The sequence below is a fragment of the Monodon monoceros genome, unplaced genomic scaffold (assembly GCF_005190385.1).
Source record: "Monodon monoceros isolate NGI ecotype Baffin Bay Population unplaced genomic scaffold, NGI_Narwhal_1 Super_Scaffold_9, whole genome shotgun sequence".
Classification (NCBI taxonomy): domain Eukaryota; kingdom Metazoa; phylum Chordata; class Mammalia; order Artiodactyla; family Monodontidae; genus Monodon; species Monodon monoceros.
The window spans coordinates 50,402,230-50,425,333 of NW_021703786.1; the positions used below are offsets into that span (position 1 = coordinate 50,402,230).

At 52.8% G+C, this 23,104-nt stretch overlaps 1 protein-coding gene across 1 annotated transcript in view; it reads left to right on the forward strand.

The window, feature by feature from the left end:
* Window positions 1-12: 12 nt before the first annotated feature.
* Window positions 13-23,104, forward strand: part of RTN4RL1 (reticulon 4 receptor like 1) — a 30,146-nt gene continuing 7,054 nt past the window's right edge. The window contains exons 1-2 of the mRNA XM_029212915.1: window positions 13-119; window positions 318-535. Coding sequence (XP_029068748.1) covers window positions 13-119; window positions 318-535 — 325 coding nt within the window. The remainder of the gene's footprint in view (window positions 120-317; window positions 536-23,104) is intronic.

The window sequence follows — 23,104 nt, forward strand, 5'->3', positions numbered from 1 at the left end:
GCGGGATGCGGGATGCGGGATGCGGGATGCGGGATGCGGGATGCGGGATGCGGGATGCTGACGCGGCTGCTGGCCCTCTCCCCCACCGGCTCCCACCTGGGCCGGCCCGGAGGGCGCTGGTTGGCTCCCTGGGAGCGCCACTCGCCCAATCACACACCTGCACGGTTGCCAGGCAACTGGGACTGAGTTGTAACACCTCGGCTGCGGGAGCCAGGATGGTGTTTTTATTTTCCTGGCTGCTCCAAGTCTCCCCTTAGAAGTTGTAGAAAGATGGCATTCGGTTCACCTTCTCAAAGGGACCACACCCACCCTCCCAGTTCCCAGCCCTCAGCCCCCAGCCCGGCGGTCTTCCGTCAGACTGGCCCCAAGATTCCGGCGCCGTGGTTGACTCCTGGGGCCCAGGCCCTGCAGGGAGGCAGGCAGGCAAGGGGCCTCGGGAGCTCTTCACAGCGCCCTCATTTTGGGAAAGTCGTCCTCAGGGCAGCTGGGGACTTCCGCCTGAGACAACATGGCGGATCCAGGGAGGACCCCGAAAGTGGGGAAGAGCAGGCTCCAAGGTCGCTGGCTTCTGAACAACCTTGGGATGGCCTTGGGGTGGATGTGGGGCACGGCTTGGGTCTGCTTCTGGCTTTACACACAGATTATTATCTGGGTATTTCCCAAACTTCAGTTTCTGCCTGACACCTTCCCAGCGTCTCACCCGTCTGTGAGGCACCTGCACTTTTTCATTTGTTTTTTCTTCTGTATATTGACCCACTTTAGCTTAAATAAATATATTTAAATTGGAAACTTGATAACACCTCTGTAAATGGAGACAGTATCACTTGCCATAAATAGAAAGTAACTGCAGAAATAAACACAAAGAAACAAACTGTTATTAAATTTTAGCACATAGAGTCTGATCTGGGAAAGCCATAACGATAACAAAACAACTGCTTATTAAGTACTTACTCTGTGCTAGGCACTAGCTAAGAACTTTACATGGATTAGCTCTTTTGATCAGGTATTATTAATGTCCCCATTTCACAGATGGGGAAACTGAGGTTCAGAGAAGCTAAGGGCTTTGGCCAAGGGACACATAGACACTAAATTATGAACTAAGATTCAAAGCTGAGTCCCATCCAAAAGCTGGGCTTTCAACCATAGCCTGTGCTGTCTTTGCATGGTGACATCTCTGGTTCCCTGCCCTGGTAACTGGGTGGTGACCCTTTCCAGGACTGAGGCAATGCTTTGAGCCCCAGCTGCAGTATGTTTTTGCCTGGTGCCAGGAAATATAACCTGCTAGGTGCTCTTACGGTTAAACCACACATTCACCCAACAGCCCTATGAAGTATCTCATTTGATAGCTCAGGGAACTAAAGCTTGGGAGGCCAAGCCACCTGCCCAGAGTCGCACTGTTGCTGAGTGGCAGGGCCGGGATGTGGGTCCTGTCTCCCTGTGCAGCACTGACTCTATTTTGCACCTATTTGCAGCTCACTCAACTTCATGTAGAAAAAGGGATCTAATTCTTAGCAAACCCTACAGCAGAACTGAGCCTTCTCCCTCTCACAGGGAATCAAATCCCCACCTGGGGAGAGTTGGCATTTGTTGAGCCCAACCTAGGCTGTGGATAAACAGCTCCTCTGAGCTAGGTCTGATCTCTGGAACCGTGGCCTTCTATTGGTGGGTGAAGACCCCCCCAGGGCCAGCCCCTAGGCTTCGGGCCACCCCACACCTCAGCAAGACTCCTGCTCCATGGGCAGGGATGCTTGTTTGGCTTTCTTATCTGCGTCCCTTGAAACATAGTACATCATCCTCTATCGAAATGAGTGACTGCTGTTCTTACTTCAGAGCTGGCTCATTCTTACCTGGAAGAGAAAGAATAAGGGAGCCTTTGGAGAGAGAAGAAAATCATATGTTATTTTTAAAAAGCATTCTGAGTGAGTGCTGAATGGAGTTCAAGAAAATTGCCTTAAAGACCTGATCTCCCTGCGGATGGTGTTTCTCATGGCTCCCAAGTATCTGGAAACTTAATTGCACATTTGTATGGGCTACTGTTTTTTATTTCTTTCTGGTCTCAGAGGTGGGCTTTGAAGATTGTGCTCTCTCTGTAATGGTTTTCTTTATCTCAAATAAATTTTGCACACCTGCAAGGTAGAACGGCTTGAAAGAAATTGTGTCAGAATTGGCTCTCTATTTAATAAATCTGCAAATGAAGCAGGGTTCGGTGAGACGATGTGGTGTTAGCTCGCCCTGAGCCTCCTGTCACAGGGGTGCAGCCTTGTCCCACCCCCCAAAGGGGCTGCGCTGTCTGCGATGCTCTAGACTGCAGAGCTGCAGCCCACATCTTTGCTAAAACCCTTTCTCTACCCCAGGCTGAAAGGTGATGTGGGGGAAGACCCGTTTCTGTGTGGGTGTTTGGGGACTTTTAGGCCAGGATGCTAATAAGAAGCTTTTAGGTTAATTGTAGAACCACAGCTCCCCTCTGCTGGGGACTCCTCAAACCTCCCGCACCATATTTTCTCAAGGAACTAGAAGATTCATTTTGGGCTCAGAACCATGTGGGGAGCAAATTAAGGGTTAGACAATGCTTGGAGCTGACAGGAGTGCCAACACCCAGGGCAGTGGGGGACCCCAGACTTGTGCACAAACCCCTCCGGGCCTCTTTGGCCTACATCCCATGGAAATGTGGTAGGTGAAGGGCTAAATGCTTGGCCTCTGGAAGCAGACAAGCCTGGATTTGAGTGAGGGCTCTGCTGCTTTCCAGCCAGTGAAGCTGCTAGCCCTCCCCCCACCCCACCCCCATGCCTGGAGTCCGACTATTTGTCGACAACTGTGGCCTCCTGCCCAGCTGACAGGAGGCACTGGCAGGCGATCAGAGGCAGGGAGGAGAGTGCTTGCTGGGTATTTACTCCCCCCTCCCTACAAGCGGGCTCCATCTCTGACCGAATGTCTCAGCTCTTGTCAAGGGGCCCTCTTCATACAGCTTCTCTGTTCTAGGTTCTGATTTCCAATCCCCTCCCTCCCCTCTTCAGGCCGAAGTGTGGTGACACTGGTGGCTCCTTGCCTGTTATTTGCCATCCCTGAGGATTCCCTAGGCCCTGTCCACACCTTTGTCAATTGTCCCTTTATTAAACTGTCCTCAGAATAACCTAATGACACCTAATGGACACAGTGGTCCTGGACAAGTCATTTACCTCTTAGAGCTTTGGTTCCCTCACCTGTAAAATGAATTTTATTATTCAACTATTTGCTTGTGTGGTTGTAGTGAGTGCAAAGTGCTTGACCCAGGGCCTGGAAGACAGTAAACTTAGCCCTCAGGGACAGAAATGGTGTTGGGGGGCACTGGTCAGTCATCTCTGTCCTTGGGCCTATGGCAGTCTTACACCCTGCTTTCAGCTTTCCATCCATCAGCCGGGGCCTGCTGACCCGTGGCCTGGTTTGCGTGGAGGGCGCTAGGAGAGCAGAATCTCATGGAACTCAAGAAACTGATATTTCTTTTGTCCTGTTTGCTCCCGTAGAAGCTGTCCATCAGACCAATACATGCACATTCTTTGTAGTCTTTATTTATTGTTATCGGGAAACAAAGCAGCCACAGATTTCATGCAACATGGTGTCCCCTGAGAATGCAAAAGAAAGAAACAGATGATACCAGATATTCCTGCTGGAGATGCCAGGTGGGGGTGGGCCGTGGACTGGGTTCTAAAACTGTATTTCAGCAGCAGCTTCTCTGCGTAGAGGAAACACGTCGGGTCTAGGCAGCCCCTCTCTGGCCTGGGCCACTCTGGAGTCTGGTTCAGTCTTTGGGTTTGAGGATCCAGGACCCAAAAGCATAGCAGAAGAAATGGGCCTGGGGAGGAACCTGTGAACCGTTAGTGTTTATTCGAGTGTCTGTCTAGGAAGGTGAGAAAGACACAGAGGATGGGTCTCTGCTCTCAAGGGGATCACAGCTAAGTTGGGAAACTAGCACTTACTCAGGAAGTGATGAGAGCCCCAAGTGGGAGAGGGATAAGCAGGCACTAGTCCAAGGCAGCTCTGGGGAGAAAGAGCCTTGACCTTTGGGTGGGAACAGAGCACGGAGAGGGCCTTTCAGGGGAGGCCAGGTCAGAGTCAGGGTGGCCAGGCTGAGGCAGCTGGCCTGGAATTAGCCAGAAATCCGGGAGTGGAGCGGGGTAGGGCAGGGTGCATAGGGTGGGTCTGGCTTATTCAGAGTCTTCAAAGCCAGGTAGGGTACTTAGATCAGGAAGCAGGACTTTGAGAGCCCTTAGAGAAGGAATTCTTAACCCAGGATTCACAGGCAGCCTTCAGAGCATCTCAGAACCTCCTGAAACTGTATGGTGCGGTGGTTGGGAGGGTCTGGGCTTTGTCTTCAGACCTTCCTGCACTGAGTCCCAGTGTCACTTTTAGTTCCTCCTTAATCTTTTTGAGCCTTGGCTTTCTCATCTATAAAATGGAGCTAAATGGTAGTATTTAGCTTGCAGTACGTTTGGGGTCATAAATCCAGATAATGGACACATTGCCCTGCACACAGTCACCGGCACTCAGTATAGATCTCAGTAAAGGGCAGCTGTCATTGATACGCTGCAGAATTGTGAGTGATTTTACAGAGGCGCACTTCTCTAGGGAGAGGGTCTCCTACAGCTTTCATGAGATTCCCTAAGGGGACCCTGATTCAAAAAATGTTAAGCACCACTCACTGCTTGAGAGGTTTAAAAATAGCAGAATGTCAGGGAGCAGAGAGCACTGTTTATGTGAATGACACACGGCGGTGTGGACCTGGGCGCAGGGCTGCCGGTGTGGAGGCTTTCTGTTCATCTGCTGGGCACGCTATCGCTCCATCTGTTCATACCTGATCATCAAGACTTGCTGAGCCCTGACTCAGTCAAGCCCCTGCTAGATGCCGAGGCCCAGAGACCAAGAACAATGTCAGTGAGAAGGAAGATGTGTGGAAGCCAGGCTCCTAAGATGGCACCCGTGCCTGCTGCTCTCATGGCCTGGGAGTGTCCCTTCCCACGTGGAATCAGGCTGGTGGGCAGCTTGATCTAACCAGTCGGATGCAGTGGAAGTGTGCGCCCGACTGGTTGTGCCAGTTCCCGTCCCAAGCTCTTGAAGAAGGCCGTCATCCTCACTTTCCCAAGCCTGAGGAAGGTTTTGGGAGATCTGAGCCACAGTGTAAGAAGTCTGGATCCCCTGCTAGAGACATCACAGGCAGTGACCACATTGAGAGCAGAAGCCCCAAGACCATATGGAGAGGAAGAGAGGGGCTCAGGTGTCCCAGAATCTCAGTTCTGGGCCCAGATGACCCAGTGCCCTCTGCTATCTGTCTGCAAGCACACGAGAAACCCTGAGTGAGGACAACAGAAGAACCGTCCCACGGAGCCCATTCAGCCCCCTGAGCCACGATGTCATGAGGGAGATCATTTTGTTTTCAGTACTCACATCTGGAATAGTTTATTACACACATGGAAATAAATGGACCAACCGAATGAGGACATGTAAAGGCGGCTTATTCGGAGGTTGCTCTCCTCCATCACTTACATTTTGGCAGAGAGTCAAAGGCAGGCCGAGGAGTGGGAAAGTTTTAGAGTGGAAACAAGGGAAGGCTTCACCTGTGCCCTGATTGGCATGGGGAAGCTGGGGGCGGGCTAATTAGAAGTAGGGCATCCTCTGTGATTGGTTAGGGAGCATATTTGGTTTTCTGTGCTTGGCCCTAAGTTGTAAGTGGGGACAAGAATCGGGGAAGCTAATCAAGTTCTGACCATTTGTGACTGATTGTCACAGGGGTTACTGTTTGGCTTCCTGGACCATTCGCTAGAGAAGCAGTCAGATTTCCTACAAGTCTGAGTTGTCGCTAGCAGGCTGGCCTCTTGGGCTGGTTACTGTAGGTAAGGGGATGGTTTCCTGGGGTGGTTATGGCAGATTGAGAGTCAGAGTTTTGTTTTTCTCTGTGGTTTGGCATTGCCTATCTGTATCTTCAGTCTCTCACATGACAACAGATTCCTACATGCAAACTGACGATGGTGAAGCCGTGCGGAATGAACAGAGCATTCTAGGTGAGCCCAAAGCAGGGAGAATCCCACTTAGCTTGTGCCGAGTCTGAAGAACAGGTAAGAAGTGGCAGGCAGACGAGGGAAGGAGGGGCATTCCGGGTGGAGGGGACAGCACGACCCAAGGCCTGGAAATGGGAGAGACTGTGGCAGACACAAAAGGTTGGGCTGGTGACAGGAAGTGAATGTCGGCTTAGGACCCAGGGCACTGGACAGAGAAGGGCCACAGCCATTTGGAGTGATAGAGTCAGATGGAGAAGCTAGAGGGGAGAAAGAATGAAGGCAGGAGATTAGCGACGGGCAGCTGCACCCTCCGGAGGGAGTTTCGAAGGTGGAAGCTGCGGGACTTGGTGAACGGGACTCAAGGAAAGAGGAAAAGGCAGAGTCCGGGTTTTTTGCAGATGGAGGAGTCGGAGGTCACTGAGAAGGTGACCCAGGGAGAGGGGAGGAGGTTTGGAGGGGGCGATGTTTGTTCGGGGAAATGCTGACGATTTGGAAGAGTCTGGGCGACCCCAGGGCACATGCATGGAGCTCTTGGTGATTCGGTTTTGGAGCTAGGAGCGAGCTAAGAGGGGGATGGATTTGCATGGGTCATGGTGGCCCCCCAAGGACTGTGGGTAGTATGGGAAGAGGAAGAGTTGCCCGTGACAGGGGCTGAGAAGGAATGTCCATAGTAGACCTGATTGCAGTAGACCCCTGAGAGAGCTGTGTCAAGGAGATTGCGGGGCGGTAGGGAGGAGATTTCAAGGGGAACTTTGCCCCCAGGGGCAATTGCGTGAAGAGAGAGACCGGAAATGGTTGGGTTTGGGCAAAAGCAGGGAGTCTGTGCATGAGAAGCGGGTGGAATCCCAGGTGCAGCGGCCAGAAGGGAGAGGAAGTGGGCCAACTGCTTGGAGAGAGAGTTTTCAAGCGGTTTGCCTCTGACGTGCCTCTGACAGGAGAAGAGAGGCGGTCGCTGCAGGCGATTTGGGTTTGGCAGGTTTTGTTGTTCAGTGGGAGAGACTTGAGCGAGTCTATAGGCGGAGAGGGAGCAGTCGATAGTGGGGGCTCAGGGGTGGGGAAGTGGAGATGCCGGCGAGGGGGCACCCCAGGCAGGGAGGCAGCTGTCAGAAACCACGACCTCGGGCAGAATCAGGCTGCAGGTGGGGTTGCACCGACCCACACGGTGTTTTGTTTTTGGTTGAATTTGCTGCCAAACAATTGCATGTAAAAATCCTGATTCCCAGTCTCTGGGAAAATTGAATGACTTGGTAACCCAAAGGCCCCCCCTTCCCGCAGGGCAGCAGTGGCTGGAGCCTGGGCCTCTCCAGATGGGCCTGGCTTCCAGGTGGCCACCTGTACATCCTACCTGTTCATCTCACCCTTTTGTGTTTCCTCTTTGGCCGCCCGTGTAGGCCTTTGAATTGAAACCTTGGGGTGAGGAGAGGCAAGAAGGCAGGAGGCCTGACGTGGGAGGATGCTGATAAGATGGGGGGGTCAGGCCCAGAGGCCAAGGGTAGCGATTTGGGGAGACAGAGGATGGTTTGGAATGGCCACTGAGGAGAATGAGAGACGAAGCTGTGACGGCCGCAGGGGATGATGCTGGCGCAGCTGCATTTCTGGGATCAGCTAAGATTGTGAGTCAGGGACCTGCAGGTCCAACTTACATCCCTGGGTGATGGAATAGGTGCTGGAGGGAGGGGAGGGCACGAAGGAGGCTGCTCTGTCCTCCAGGAGCCTCCACACCTATCTCAGTGTCCTTTGGCTCTGTTGGTGGGTCAGGGTCATCCCCAAGACTCGGGGCCACACAGACAGGGCCCCAGAAGACAGCCTGCCCTCCTCTGTCCCAGGGATTCTCGCAGGCTGGGAGCATGCTGGGAAGCCCCACGTGGCACAGGAGGGACCCAGGTCCAGGAGAGCCCTGCGTTGAGAAGCTGGAATGCTCCCGAGACTGGGGGTCAGAACCATCTCCCATCCCTGCAGCAAGCCTTCAGGAAACACATCCCCCTCCTCACAGCTGTCCTCTCTTTGAAGTCTCTTCTGTCCGCACCTCTGTGGCTGGTTCTCTCAGTCACCCAGGGTGGGGCTTGCTCTCGACAGGAGAGGGGTGTCTCATCCCGGAGCCTCCCCAGGTAACAGCTCTCAGCACGCACCTCAAGAGTAAAACATCCCGTCCGCGCCCTCTGCGGGAATGCTCTCGTCTGCGTCTTATTGGGAATGGCGTGCGTGTGCACACATGTCACTGTATCACATAGAGCCGGAATGTAATTAGGCGATGTTGGGGAAAATTCCATCTCTCTCCTGGGAATACTGGAATAATGAGCCATCACGGAGGACCGAGGAGGCTGGTGGGGGCCTGCTGACCTGAGCCAAAGGCTCAGATCATTCATTAGCTCTGGAGGTGCTGCTGATTTGTTCCTCATCCCGGCTGCATAAACGAGCCGGCCGGTCCTGAGCAGGATGCCGGAGCTTTCGTGGAGAGCCTGAAAGGGCGCTCTGAGCTTTGAAGCAGGAAAGCGAGCAAGTCTTCCTTCCCTCTCTGGGGTTGGGGGAAGACGGAAGCCACAGCCCTCCACAGTGGCATGTGGCCATTTGATAAACCGAGTCCGGATGAGGGCGGAAAATCCTGGGGCAAAGGAGCCAGACTTTCTGGAGAGTGGGCTGTGCGAGTGGCTGGCGGAGCTGAGGGCAGGAAGGCCCACCGGGGCCCGGGGTCGGGCAGAGAGGGGCCCGGGGTCGTCACCAGGAGAGCCAACTGAGAGAGGCGCAGGCCAGCCCTGCCCTGAGCTAACTCCTCTGCACCCTGAGGGGCAGGCAGACCCACTCCGGGTGCTCCCAGCCCACCCTCCTCCTCCAGGTAAACGCGCTGGGTATCCCTGCTGAGAGCTCCTGAGGGGCATCGGAAAAGAGACAACAGTGAGACTGGGGTGGCCCCAGCCCCTCCTGCCCAGCAGTCCCACTAAGGCGCCCCCTGATCCATCAGGCTCCAGCTTGTCCCCACGTGGCGCCGCCCACGGCTCCCCATTACCTTACCCTGGCCTCCTCCTACCACCCCACACCCTCCCCGTTCCCAGGTGGGAACCTCCAATGGGCTTCTTCGGCCCCACTCCAGGCCTTCTTTCACCCACTGCCCAGACCCTTCTTCTGGTGGAACCTCATCAGTTTTTGGCACCAGAGCCCATGCCCTCCATGGGCACCTTGCTTTCTCGGCTCTCTCTCCTTACTCCTTTCTTCCATCTTCCTTTACTTCTCCTTCTTCTCTCTCTTTCCCCATCTCCTCTTCACCTTCTCAGGTCCACAGTATTGCAGGTTGGGATCTGCTACGCCATCTTTCCAGGGAGTTCTCTTTGCTCAGCTGTCTCCTGGGGCTCTCAAGTTCCTGGGCACACCCTTGCCATGCCCCTACCCTACCCCGGGGCTATGGTGAGCCCGCTGCCCCGTGAGAGCAGCCACTGCGTCTGTCCTGCCTGCAGCTGCGTCCACGTAGTACTGGACAGATGCCCAACCTGTGCTGGAAAAAGGAGTGGATGACAGCAAAGCCCTTGCCCTGCTTTCTGCTCTAGGCCACGGCCCTTCCTGGGGAGCTGTCTCTAGGGCGCATCCTTCTGTGGGGGAGTCACCGGCCTTCCAGCTGCTAATTTAGGGGAGCCTTTGAGTGGGTGTTGGGACTGGTTTCCTTCAAGAAGCAGCACCTTCTGGAGGGCCCCGCTCTGGCCCTCTTCCTGTTGCTTGCCTCCCCGAAAGGCAGGAGTCCATGGGATCCAGGAGATGTGCCCATCACTCGAGACTGGTTCTGTCCAGTAGAAACATGGGCCACGTGTAATATAAATTTTCTTGCAGCCACATTAAAAAAGTAAAAAGCAACAGGTGAAATTCATTTTTAAATGTTTTTATTAAACGCAATATCTTAAAAATATTACCATTTCAACATGTAATCAGTATAGCAAGCATTCTTTTTCATACTAAGTCTTTGAAATAGGCACTTTTCAAGGGTTCGGTAGCCACACGTGGGTAGTGGCTACTGTACCGAACAACACAGCTCTAGACCACAGTCTAGGTATTTGAGATCTCAGAATCCTCTGTCCAAATGGCCCCAGCCTGCTTCCAGGGCCTCTCTTCCCCATTAAGATTTCTAAGGGCAGATTCCACCTAGAAGCTTGCAGAGCAGGAAGGGCCAGGATATAGGCTTGCCTCCGAGAAGGGGGTGAGTTCCACCTGGATTTGTTCTTCTTCTTAGCTCAAAACCTGATCCTAGAGGCAGGGGTAATGGGAGCTATGGGGCACCAAGGGACAGAAAAGATTGGGCACAGCCCAGGGGCAGCAGGGGGGCCTTCGGGGTGGTGGGAGGTTGGGATCCGGCAGAGGCAGCCTGGACAGGCTCATCTGGCAGAAGGGAGAGAGGGTGGGAGCACCGCAGTCCACAGACAGGTTAATGGCTCCCGCCTTGCAAACAATTGAATTTGCCCTCCTGAGCCTCCTGGCTTTGGGGAAGGGCCTCTTCTCCCGGGAGCTCAGCTGGACTCCCAGAGCCACAGGGCCCGGGTCAGCTGGGCCTGATTCGATCAGGAGAAATGAAGGACATGAGGCCCACAGACAGCCCAGTGCTCAGAGGGGCCACTGGCTCAGCCCAGAAAGATAAGGCCGGGGAGGGCCTGTGGGGGGCCCAGGTCCGTCCTAGCTCTGCCTCCATCCTGGGGGCCCCCCATCCTTGAAGCACAGTTGAGAAGTGTCTGGAGTATACATCACCATCTCCTCCCACCTTCCCGTGTCTCTGAAAGGTGGCTGAGGATGACTCACAAGCAGAAAACTTGGAACCAGTCTGCTTTCCTCTGCATCTGCGCGGGTGTCCAGCACATGTTAGGTGGGGGGAGAAGAAACAAGTGAAAAAGACTCCATTCCTTCTTTACTCTCAGTACTTTGCCTCTTGTATCAAACCCAACTCCCAGACATATATTGTGGGAGGCTCTCTGTGGGAGAGCTAGTGAAACAGTTAGGGGACAGGGACTTCCCTGGTGGTGCAATGGTTAAGACCCTGTGCTTCCAATGCAGGGGGCCCGGGTTCGATCCCTGGTCAGGGAACTAGATCCCACATGCATGCTGCAACTAAGAGTCCGCATGCCACAACTAAGGAGCCCACGTGCTGCAACTAAGACCCAGTGCCACCAACCGACCAACCAACCAACCAAACAAACAAACAAACAAAACGGGGCAAATTGCAAACCAGAGGAGACATCATAGGACTCCAAATGGGACATGCTGTCTCATGCCTCCAGGCCTTTGACCATGCCGTTCCTTCCACCTGGATGCCCTCCTTCTTCCCCCTTGAAGGCCAGGGAAGATTCTACTTCCCCTTGGAGGCCACCTTCCCACTGTGACCCCTCCACTACCTCGCAGCACTGCTGGTTCCCACCCTCATCCATGTCTCTATAAGCATCTTCGAGGCTCCATCACGGGGCTGATGGTGCACTTGTTAACTCAATATGCAAATAATCATTGACCGCCTCCCAGGTGCCTGGCACTGTCCTGGGGGTTGGGACACCACAGGGAACAAGCAAACGAGGGGAAAGACAATGAACATGTAAACAAAAAATAAACAAGAGAGTTGAGTGCTAAGAGGGAAATAGAGTAGCCCGCTTCTGCAACCAAGAGTGATTGGGGGGTTCCCTGGTGGCGCAGTGGTTGAGAGTCGGCCTGCCGATGCAGGGGACGCGGGTTCGTGCCCCGGTCCGGGAGGATCTCACATGCCGCGGAGCGGCTGGGCCCGTGAGCCATGGCCGCTGAGCCTGTGCATCCGGAGCCTGTTTCTCCGCAACGGGAGAGGCCACAACAGTGAGAGGCCCGCGTACCGAAAAAAAAAAAAAAAGAGTGATTGGGGTGGGCAGCGGCATCTGCTTTAGACAAGGAGGTGATGCTGGAGCTGAGGCCTGAATGCTAAGAGGGAGGTGGTCCTGCAAGGGCCTGAGGCAGAGCGGTTCATGCAGGAACAGTCAGCACTAAAACTCCAAGGCAAACATACTGTATCATTACGTTTGTATGAAACATCCAGGATGAGTGAATCCAGAGAGATGGAAAGCAGATTGCTGATTGCCAGGGGCTGGATTGGGGGGAGGCAGATGGGTATGACGGCTGATGGGTACGGGGTTTCCCTTTGAGATGATGAAAATGTTCTAGAACTAGATAGTAGTGATGGTTGCACAACATTGCAAAGGTACTAAATGCCACTGAATCGTACACGTTAAAATGGCTCAAATTGGGAATTCCCTGGTGGTCCTGGTGGTTAGGACTCCGTGCTTCCACTGTAGGGCATGGGTTCGATCCCTGGAACTAAGATTCCGCATGCCATGCAGTGCGGCCCCAAAAAACCAAACTACCACGACCACCAACAACAAAAATAAAATGGCTCAAATGGTACATTTTATGTTCTGTGTATTTTCCCATAAAACCAAACAAAACAGCCAAGGCAAGAATGAGCTTGCTGTGGTCTAGGAACAGAAAGGCCAGTGTGGGGAAAATGGTAGAGGGTGGGGGAGGCGATGGGGGCCGGTCATGAGGATGTTATGGGTTGGTAAGAAGTTTGCATTTTATTCTAGTGCAGTGGGGGAGCCACTGGAAGTTTTCAAGCAGGAAAGGAACAAGACAGCACTTACCATTTTTAAAGATCCCGTGGCTGTGTGGGCCGTGGGTGGTGATGGGACCGAAATAAAAGCAGGGAGATCAGATGGGGAAGACACTGCTGTGGTCCAGAGGAGAGATGATGGTGACCTGGGACAGGGTGCGGGCCATGGGGATGGAGTGATGAGAACAGATTTAGGATTTATTTTGAAGGTAGAACCAACGGGACTTGACGGATTAAAGGAAAAGAAAATGAGGGAAAGGGAAGAATGGAGAATGCCATTTACCTTTTCAACTTGAGCAACTAAAAGGATGGAGTTGGCGTTTTACTGAGATGAGGAAGCCTGCGTGGGCAACACCTTTAGGGCACACAGAGTTTGAGCAGCTTGTTAGATACCCATGAGGCAATGTCAGGTGGGCCATTGGATGGGCTCGTCTGGAGTTCAGGACCGAGACAACCGTCTGATCTTCACCACCCCCACCCACACCCACACCCACCCCGTGGAGATGGTATTTAAAACCTGGCCCTGGGTGACCCCACCCCGGGGATTGGTATGGCATGGAAGAGAGAAGATCGCAGGGCTGTGCCTGGGGAATCAGGCTATGTAGAGATCAAGCCGAGGAAGAGCCCCCAGCACAGCAGACCAAGAAAAGCAGCCAGTAAGGCAGGAGAAAAAAACAGCTGAGCCCTATCTCTGAAGTGAAGGAAGTGTTTCCAGGAGGGAGGGCCAACACCATCCAGTGCTGCTAAGAGGATGAATAGATGAGGACAAAGGAGTTACCTTAGGATTTAGCGGTGTGATTAGAGGTCGGCCTCCCTGTGAGTCTGAGCGCCCAGCACATATTAGGTGCTTATTTAAAGGCTGGAGGACTTGAAATGAGCATGTTCTGCACTATGAGGCATAGATTGCCCAGAGCATAGGGGTTCGAGCTAGAAACCAGGTATTTATCAAGGGGAAATGGCTGAGGGGCATGGGCCACCAGGGAGCCATTGTCGCAGGGAGGCCGGGGGAGGCTGGGGAGCCCAAGGAGCACAGGATTCCGGTTCGCCCACTGGCACATTTTTTTTTTTTTTTTTTTTTTGCGGTACGCGGGCCTCTCACTGCTGTGGCCTCTCCCGTTGCGGAGCACAGGCTCCGGACGCGCAGGCTCAGCGGCCATGGCTCACGGGCCCAGCCGCTCCGCGGCATGTGGGATCCTCCCGGACCGGGGCACGAACCTGCGTCCCCTGCATCGGCAGGCGGACTCTCAACCACTGCGCCACCAGGGAAGCCCCACTGGCACATTTTGAGGAGGGCTTCCTTCCACTTCTTCTCCCCTTTTCCTCTCAGGAGGTGATTCATATTTCAATATATTCCAGCTGAAAAAGGATCCGATTTTGAGCAGGTGGTAAGTCAGTACACGGAAATTTGATATATTTTGACTAATGCAGTTTGAAATTTGAAAACTGCAGACAATTTTGTTCAGGATCCATTTTTATACCAACTCATTATTGGGGGAAAAATGCAAGATTTCAGGTTTCCGGGGGAGGATGTGTGAACCCAGGCCCGTCACCACTAAGCCCTACTACGTAGGTTTGACCTGGTCGGCTGGCCAGCCGACTGCCTACGACTGCTGCCTACTGCCTGCCTCAGCCGCCTGGCGTTCCGGAAATGCTTTCTTTAGCTACCCCCTTTCAAGCATCCCCCTGGGGTTACTAGTCCAATTTAACCTGACCTTCAGCCCCACCTCTGTTGCACCAGCTCCAGGAAATCCCCGGGGCGGGCACTTAAGACAAGTTTTGTGATACAGACGATGGTATTACACAGAATTTCCCCTTCCTTCCCCATCTGCCTTGTCCATTTCCCCAGCCTCATGAGTCTGAAGCTCAAGGAGAGGAAATAAATAATGAAGACAGGGGCAGGGCTGAAGTTGTTGTCCAGGGAGCAAGGACACAGTTTCTGGGAGGTGGGGTATCTGCCTTTTGTGGTGGGGGAGGGTCCCTGAGGGGGCAGCGGCCTCAAAGGAGAGAGAGCTCTCCCACCATCACTGGATGCCATATCCATGTTGGTCTGGATCCTGGCTGCACCGTCTTGGGTGAATCACTACACTTTGTTGAGCCTTATTTTTCCCACCTGTAAAATAGGGATATGAATACCTTCATGATAATTTGGGGAGAACATCCGATGCGTGTATGTGGATGCCCCCAGGATGGAACGTCTGGCACACAGGAGGGATTCAACACACGTTAATCTCCTTTGCTTCCCCACCCCAGAGGTCTCCTCTTCGTATGAGACGCACAGCTTTTGTCTCTTGAGTAGCTCACAACCTAGTTGGGAAGACAAAGAAAGGAAAGTGTCAAGTCTCTGAAAGACCCCATGGGTGGTGACTTTCTGGGTGCAGAACTTAAGGCTCTATGGGTTAACCTTTCTGGAAGGTGACTTATCATCTTGTGTCAAGAGGACTTGGACAGTGAATCTCTGATTAAGGGAAAGAGTGAAAAATTTGGATAAAGCTTTATGCATAAAGATGTTCATTCCAACATCATTTGGTTTTAATTTAACTACTTCTTAAAAGAATCTATAGGTACATTCACACGGTAATGAATCGAAAGTTCCTGACAGGTATACAGGTGAAGTTCCCCTCACCTAGTCCCTAAGCTTCCAGGAGAACCTCCCAGGAGGCAACTGATTTTATCAGTTTTGCCATGATAATTTAAAACAGTGAAAAATGAAAAACAATCTAAATGTTTCACAGATAAATAAATTATCTTCTCTCCATACACTAGGATACTAGCAGTCTCTAAAAACCATACCTGTTACCACACCTTCTTTTGTCACTTAACTGTGTGTTGTCTCTGGCCTCAGGCCCTCAGCACATGCTGTTTCCTCTGTCTGGAATCCTCAGCCATCCCACTGGAGTCCTTCTCAATCTTTAAACTCCCAGCCCTCTCACCCCCACCAGCTAGGGGAGCCTCCACAGTTCTCCCGGCTCCCTGGATCTCTCTCCCTGTACTCCTCCTTACAGGCTGTGCTTATATATGGATGTGGCCGTTTGACGAGTGTCTGTTTCCCCATCAGACCGTATTCTCTTGGAGGATGGGGTCAGTCTGTCTGCTGGGCTCCCTGTGGCTGCCTTAGAGCAGAACCTCACAGATGGAGGCACCTGGAGATCTGCTGAATGAATGAATAAGTTAAGCGGAAAAGGGAGGATACAGAGCTGCTTATATAGCATGATCCCAATTTTATTGCTTTAAATAAAATTTTTATTTACATTTTATATATCCCTACATAAATGAAGGAAGTCTCATAAGAAGGTACAGCGAGGCACTGTGGATGGTTGTCAAGGGTAATGGGATTGTGGTGATTTTTCCTTTTTAGTTCTATGCTTTTCACATTTTCCACAATTAGCAAGTATTACTTTAAAATTAAAACAAATGATCAAGAGTGACTTTAAAGAAAAACGTTGTGGTGGAAAATAGGGTTTGGGGACACTGGGAAGCCCATGCTACCTGGGCTAAAGCTCTCTGGATAAGGGTCAGAGGCTGGCATGTGCTGGTGGCTGGCCAGACTAGGGCCCCTGAAGAAAGTACGGGGCCATACCAACAGAGAGGAGGAAGTAGTTCAAGGCCTGGGACCTGAGATTCTCAGCTAAACTTGGCAGGGTATTTTTTTTTTTTTTTGCATGATTTATTTTTTTTATTAAATAGTAAAGGCAAGCATATATAAGGTAGAGCAAATGTGAAAGTTAACACGTCTGAGTCTGCTGCTCAGTTTAACACACAGATCCATTTGAAGCTTTCCCTGCCAAGTGTCTAAAGTAGCCAATCAAGACAGATTCTGCAAAAGGGTCAAGAGAGCAAGGTTTGTGAGGTGAGACCTGAAATGCCTGGTAAACTCAGTTATCCTCTGCATGAGGTCCCTACCCTGGGGTCCTCCAGCTGCTAAAACTTACTGTATATTATATATTGTATATGTTTACCCACTACAAGCCATCTCAGCTGACTAAAGCACCTGGTTTCCTTGCTTTTGGCTAGAATTACATCAGCTAAATCATTCATTCATTCACTCACCAGTTATGCACAGATAAGCTCCATGCACCAGGCCCCAATTGGACACCCCAGTAGTTCCACACCTCTGGTGGTGAAGCCAGGTGACTTGAGTGGGGAGTGCAGTGAGAGGGAAAGCACCGAGGAGGGTGGACGGTCTAACCCAGAAGGTAGGGTCTGGCCAATGTATTTCTACTCCCTGGGGGTGGGACAAATAGAAGTTGGTCTGAAAGTACAAACTTTCAGCTATAAGATGAATAAAGTCTGAGGATCTAAAATGTAACATGACTAATAGAGTTGACATGCTATGTTGTGTAATTAAAATTTTTAAGAGAGTAAACTTAGATGCTCTCATGAAATTATATATATTGTTTTATATATAATTTATGTTTGTATATAACACATATATAAACACACACATAATTATGATGTATGCTTCAAATATATTACAATTTTATTGGGCAGTTAGGTCTCAATAAAGTTGAAAAAAACCCACAAAAACACAGAAGGTAGGGTTTGTGGAGGCTTCCTGGAGCAGGTCCTGCGTGAGCCACCAAGTCATGCGGTTACCAGGTACATAAGGTACACTTCTTTGGTTGCAAGCTGGAGAAATCTAGTCTGGCTGACTAAAGCAGAAGAGGAACTCATTGGAAGGTATGTTAGTTAGGACACTTTGGCTGTAAGTAATTGAAAGCCCAACAAGAAGAGGATTTAATATGTCATATACCAAGAAGTTTGCAGATCCCAGGATTGGTGGACTCATTGGTTCCACAAGGTCATGATGGACCCAGGTTCTCTCCATCTTGGTGCTCCGTAGTCTTTGCCAAGGCACCATGCATTTCATCCTCACCCAGCCACACTCAGAGGCAGGAAAAGAAAACATCCCTTCCTTGTGTTTCTTTTGAAGAGGAGGACAAATTTTCCCAGAAGTCTCTCAGCAGATTCTCTTTGTGTCTTATTGGTCAGAATGGAGTCACATGCTCCTGTCTAAACCAATCACTGACAGTGGAGAAGAGGAATAAAGTCCCACTTCCTGGGCTGGGGAGAAGCCTGGCTCCTCTAGAGCGTGAGGCTGCCTGAGAGCTGAAGACAATGTGGATCCTGATAGCCAAGAAGAAGGGTGTTAGATGGACCTCTGCAGAAAGGAAATGGGACCCAAAGGAGAAGCTGAACAGCCCAGCTCTGGGGAGGGCAGGGACCAAGGTGGCCCTGGGGGTCTTAGTGGAAAGAACTCCTGGGGCAGTGTCCTCAGGACAGCCCCACCAGGGTGAAACAGTCGAATCACTCTGCTTCATGTTCAGGTTCAAATTCCTGAGGAGGCGTCTAATTGGCTGAGCCAGGGTTCATTGCCCTGCCTCCTAAATCACCTGCAATGAGGGAGGGGTGGTCCCCCCACCCCACCCCCAGGGAACTTAGGGTGCTGCTGCCACAAGACGGCAGGGAGAGGGGAGTGAGTTGGGGAGAGTGGGAATCAGGAGAGCAGGGCCAGACCATGGATGGGCTTGGGAGCCATGCTCAGCTGGAGGGACTTCACATTTGTGAGAATTCTTATTTGCAAGCAACAGACATCTGCCTTGGCTAATTTAAATAAAAGGCAAATTTATTTAAAAGATACTGGGTCATTCACAGAACCTCCCAGAGGGTTGGGGACTCCACAGGCAGGAACAATGTCCCAACTGAAGCAAAGACACCTCCAGCGGGCACCTCCAATGTTCCCGCCACAGTCCCTGCCCCCGCTGGCTCTGCCACTGCTGCCATCCCGGCAAGTGTGGATCCTGCTTGGGCCCCTGCTTATCTGCCTTACTAACTCCTAGCTCAGAAGTCTAGGGTAGCTGTGTCGAGGGGGCAGAGCCCAGGCGCTGGGCCCTGCCGGAGCTGCAAGGGAGGCTGGGAAAGTGAGGGATGGACCTTTTCAGCTTCCACAAGGAGGGAAGGCCTTATTTACAGAAACTGGGAGATCTCCCAAGTACAGGAAGCGGGTTTAGTGGCTGGGTGACTGGAAGGAGTGACAGATGTCCACAACGTACTATCCTGAAGGTATCTGGGGAGACTGTCAGCTCACGGAGGCCGGGAACTGGGTCTTTTGTCCCCAGAGCCCTCCTGACATGGTGCCTGGCCAGAGGAAAAGGGGTGGAGTAAATATTTACTGAGCTAATGTACTGTCAGCAGGGGAGTGACGTGAGCAGGCTTCATTGGAGGGGCCAGACAGCCCCAACTGTCCAGCTAGAGGCAAGGAGAACTTGGGCAGGGGCTGGGGCAGTGGGTGTGCAGACACTTTCTGTTTCATTGTCTCCACAGACCTCTCCTGTGACCGGGGTGGCTTGATTTCCTATCACACAGAGAGCCTGTTTCATTCTGTCTTCTTCCTCCTCAAACTCCCACCCTCTTCCCTACCTTCGCTCTCAGCTGATGACCCCCACTTACCTCCTGGAGAGAAGAGAAGCCCTCGGAGGCTAACTCATCGTCTCTTCTGCACATACCATCTTCCGTCCTGTTACAGCGCGGCAGGTGTTCCCTTGGAGCGCTGGATCTTTGTCTCTTTGGCCCTCTCACTCCTAATGCATCAGTTTTTCTCTCTCTTTCCTCCTGGATCATCCCCAGGAACATGCAAACAGATTCTAGTTTCTTCCATCTTAAAAAACAAACAACCTCCCTGGACCCCACGCCCCTCCAGGTCCTGCCCAGTCTCTCTGCTCCCTTCACAGCCAAGCTTCCCCCAGTGAGTGGCCTCTGGGTGCTCACAGATGTTGTTCCCTGAGTCCCCTGGGAGTGTTGTTTCCTATCCCACTGATGACAGGCTGGGCCCTGTGAGTGACTTTGACCAGCGAAGCATGAGCCCAAGTGATGTGCATCGCTGGAAACGAAAGCCTCGAAAGCTAGTCACTGGCCACGTCCTCTGTCCCCTCTGCCACGAGACCGGCAGTGTTCTGGGTGGAGACTGAGCTCTCCACCTGGGTCCCCGAGCAGAGCCTCAGCTGCCCCGCCTTAGCGAGAACCCAGTCTTTGTTGTTGTGAGCCGTGGAGACGCTGGGTCCCTTGTCCCATCAGCGTGCCCTAGCCTGTCCTGACTGATACGGTGCTATCTCCCCTCCTCGCCTCCCATTGACTCTTCATCCCACTCCAGCAAGCCTTCTGCCCCTACCTTTCTACCAGAAATGAACTTTCCAGCATCACCGATTCCCCCCATGTTGCCAGATCAACTGGACACTCCTCAGTCCTCCTGTAAACTCTCAGCCACTCTCATCACAGCTGATTCCTCCCTCCTCTGGAAACGCTCTTGGCTTCGGTCCCACCACGCTTCCCGGCTTTCCTCTGACCGCGTCGCCCGTTCCTTCTCCTTTACGTGCCTTCACAATCACTGTGTTGCCAGAGGCCTCAATCCTCTATCTTCTCTCTCTCTCTCTCTCTCTCTCTCTTTTTTTTTGGCCGCGCCGTGTGTCACACGGAAATTCCTCTACCAGGGATTGAACCTAGGCCCCCTGCATCGGAAGCGTGGAGTCTTAACCACTGGACCCCCAGGGAAGTCCCGCCTCTATCTTCTTTCTTGACTCTCAGAGGTGACCTCATCTATTCCCACAGATTTAAATACCATCCCTATGCCAAGTGTTCTTCTCACTTCGGGGCTCCAGTTTTGAACATCCAGCTTCCAACTAATCATCTCTATAAGGCTTAGGACTTTGTACGTCCTAAGCGGAGCTCTTGTTGGCCCCTACACCTGTTTCCCTAGGCTCCTCCCATCTTACTGTACCCTTATCCTCTGTACCCACCCCGTCTCCCTCGCACTGGTCCATCCGTATGTCCTGTCATTTCTACATCCCAGATGTTTCTCAATCTGTCCACTGCTCTCTGTCTCCATGGCCCCTCCCCCTTCTGGACCACCCACATCTCTCATGGATGACAGCCATAGGCCTCCCTTCTTGCTCCCACAAATCCATGCTCCAAAAGCAGTGCACCCAAATCCGATCAAGTTGCTCCTACTTCAGGCTCTTCATTGTCTTCCTGCCAGACACAGAATCAGATCCAAACTGTTTTTCTTGTTGTTTGGCCGTGCCACATGGCACGCGGGATCTTAGTTCCCCAACCAGGGATCGAACCCACGCCTGCAGTGGAAGTGTGGAGCCCTAACCACTGGACTGCCAGGGAATTCCCAGATCCAGCCTCTTGATTGAGGCTTTTAAAGCCCTGCAAGGCCTGCCTCCTGCCTTTCTGACCACATCTCATGCCCCTCTCCCTCATCCACACCCAGTCAGTCCTGCCCCAGGGCCTTTGCACCTGCTGTTCCCACTGCCTGCGAAGCTGTCCCTCAGCTCCTTCTTAACCTTTAGGTTTCAACTCAAGTGTCACTGCTCAGAGAGGCCCTCCATTCGTCTCACTCTTAACCCCCTCCTGTGTCCCCAGTGCCCACAACCCTGTGTCAATTTGGGCTTGTGTGGTTGTTTAAATCGTCTCCCCCTAGAATGTAGGCTCCACGAGGGAAGGAGCCATGTCCCTTACTGTTGTAGCACCAAGCACGGAGCTGTTTCTCACATGAATGAAAGAACTAGGGGAGAGATTCAGAACGGGGATGATCGATACCCTGGATGTGAGCTCTGAAGCCCTTTCACAGACAGCATGGAAGGGGCAGCTATTCCGGGGGCTCAGAACAAGGGCTCCTGGTGAAGAGTGCCTCACCTGCTTCTCAAAGGCTGGGTCCCGTCTTCTGTTTTGTGTCACCTGATGCCAGAGCCTTCAGGGATTGGTAGAGCACTGCCCACCACTCCCTCTCCCTCACACCCCCCTCAGGGACTCCCTAAGCAGGCATCTCAATAGATACTTGCCCCTGAGGACTGCCCCAACCCCACAGAGGTTCCCAGCCCCACTGATTACAACGTAGATACCACTTGGGTGTCAGTGGTCCTGTCTGGTTGCAGGTGGGCCCACAGGTTTCTGGGGTTTGAGGGGAGGGACAGTTGGTTCCACAGGGAGGAGGCAGAGCCCAGAACCTTCTCAAAAGCTCCGGGAAGGTCTGGCTCTCAGAGGCCCTCACCCTCAGCCTTGGAGTCTGGGCTGCCACAGCCCGGGCTCTGGGGCCCCCAAACTGAGAAGCAAATTTGAGTAACAGTGGACACATATTATGAGCCCCAGGGGAGCTTCACGAGGTGAAGGTAGAGCTCACATGCCCTGGGCTTTGTGCAGAGAGCTGGCAGCTCCAGGTGTGGGGGGATGGACTGGGAGAGAGGGCCACGTACAAGGGTCAAGACCCCGTCCACACCTGCTAAGCCCTGGGGCAGCCACGGCCTGGCAGGGAACTTGAACTTGAGCTTGAGCTCTGACTCGGTATCTGATCTATCAGGTCCCTCTGCCAAGCCTCTGGGGTCTGGGAGCACCAGGGTGGGTGGGGCAAAAGCCAGGGTCCACGGGGGAGGGGGTACAGCAGCTCCCTTTGATGCAGTAGCTGTAACGCAGTCATCAGCCTTGGAAGCACCTCCCCTGCAGCTGAACCTGGTACCGGTTCAAGGCACAGCCTCACTGAGTGCTGCCGACACCCAAGAAGGCGGATGCTCTGACTCCCCGTTCCCGGGCTAAGAAACTGAGGCTGCGGAGCTTTAGTGACCTGCCTGAGCTTGTCCAGCTGATACGCGCTCCCACTGAGGCTGGTCCCAGGCCCCGGCAGTTCATGGATACAGAGCTGCCTGTGCCGGCCTCTGGTGTCCCCCCACCTCCCCTGCCCATGCAGGGACCCCCGAAGCGAGGAGGTGGTAGATACGGGTAGGCAAAGGATAGGGGAGCCCAAGTTTGCTCCAACAAGGCCCCCTGAGAGCTCGGCAACCCAATTAGCACGGCGTTCCTGGCCAGGCCTGCTCGGGGGACCAGCCGCAGCAGATGAAAGCTGAAAGGTTATTCCAACAAGGGGCCGCCCACTTCCCAGCTGAGGCTGATCCTGGTATGCAGGAGGGGCTTGGAGTGGGTACATAATTCAGCGTGTCAGGAGGAGAGGGGGAGCTATAGGCAAAGCCAGAGTGGGTGCTGAGATAAGACGGGGATGTCAAGGACGGGTGTGCCTCTCCTCGGAAGAGGGCCCTGACCCCTCTCCAGGGTGGAGCTCGGGATGCTCAGGGTGAAAGCATTGGGCGGCCAGCCCCCTTGATGGTCTCCAGACACAAGTGTGTGCTGACATATGCACGTGCATGTATTCAGAGACGTGCACATGGCCATGTACACACACATAGATAAAACACACGTAGATAGATGTGCACAGATCCACATCCACACACACAGGCTCTGTCTAGGGCCCGGGCTGCAGGCACAGGGCCTGAGCTGTGGGTGTCTGGAGAACACTCACGCTTCATGCCTGCCTGTTTATTCCCTCCCCATCCTGTGGCCAGAGGTTTTTGGGGGGCTAGGGCACAGTCCTGGTCCCCAGGTAGGGTGACTAACATTTGTTTGGGACTTTCAGATATTAGCACTAAAAATCCTGTGT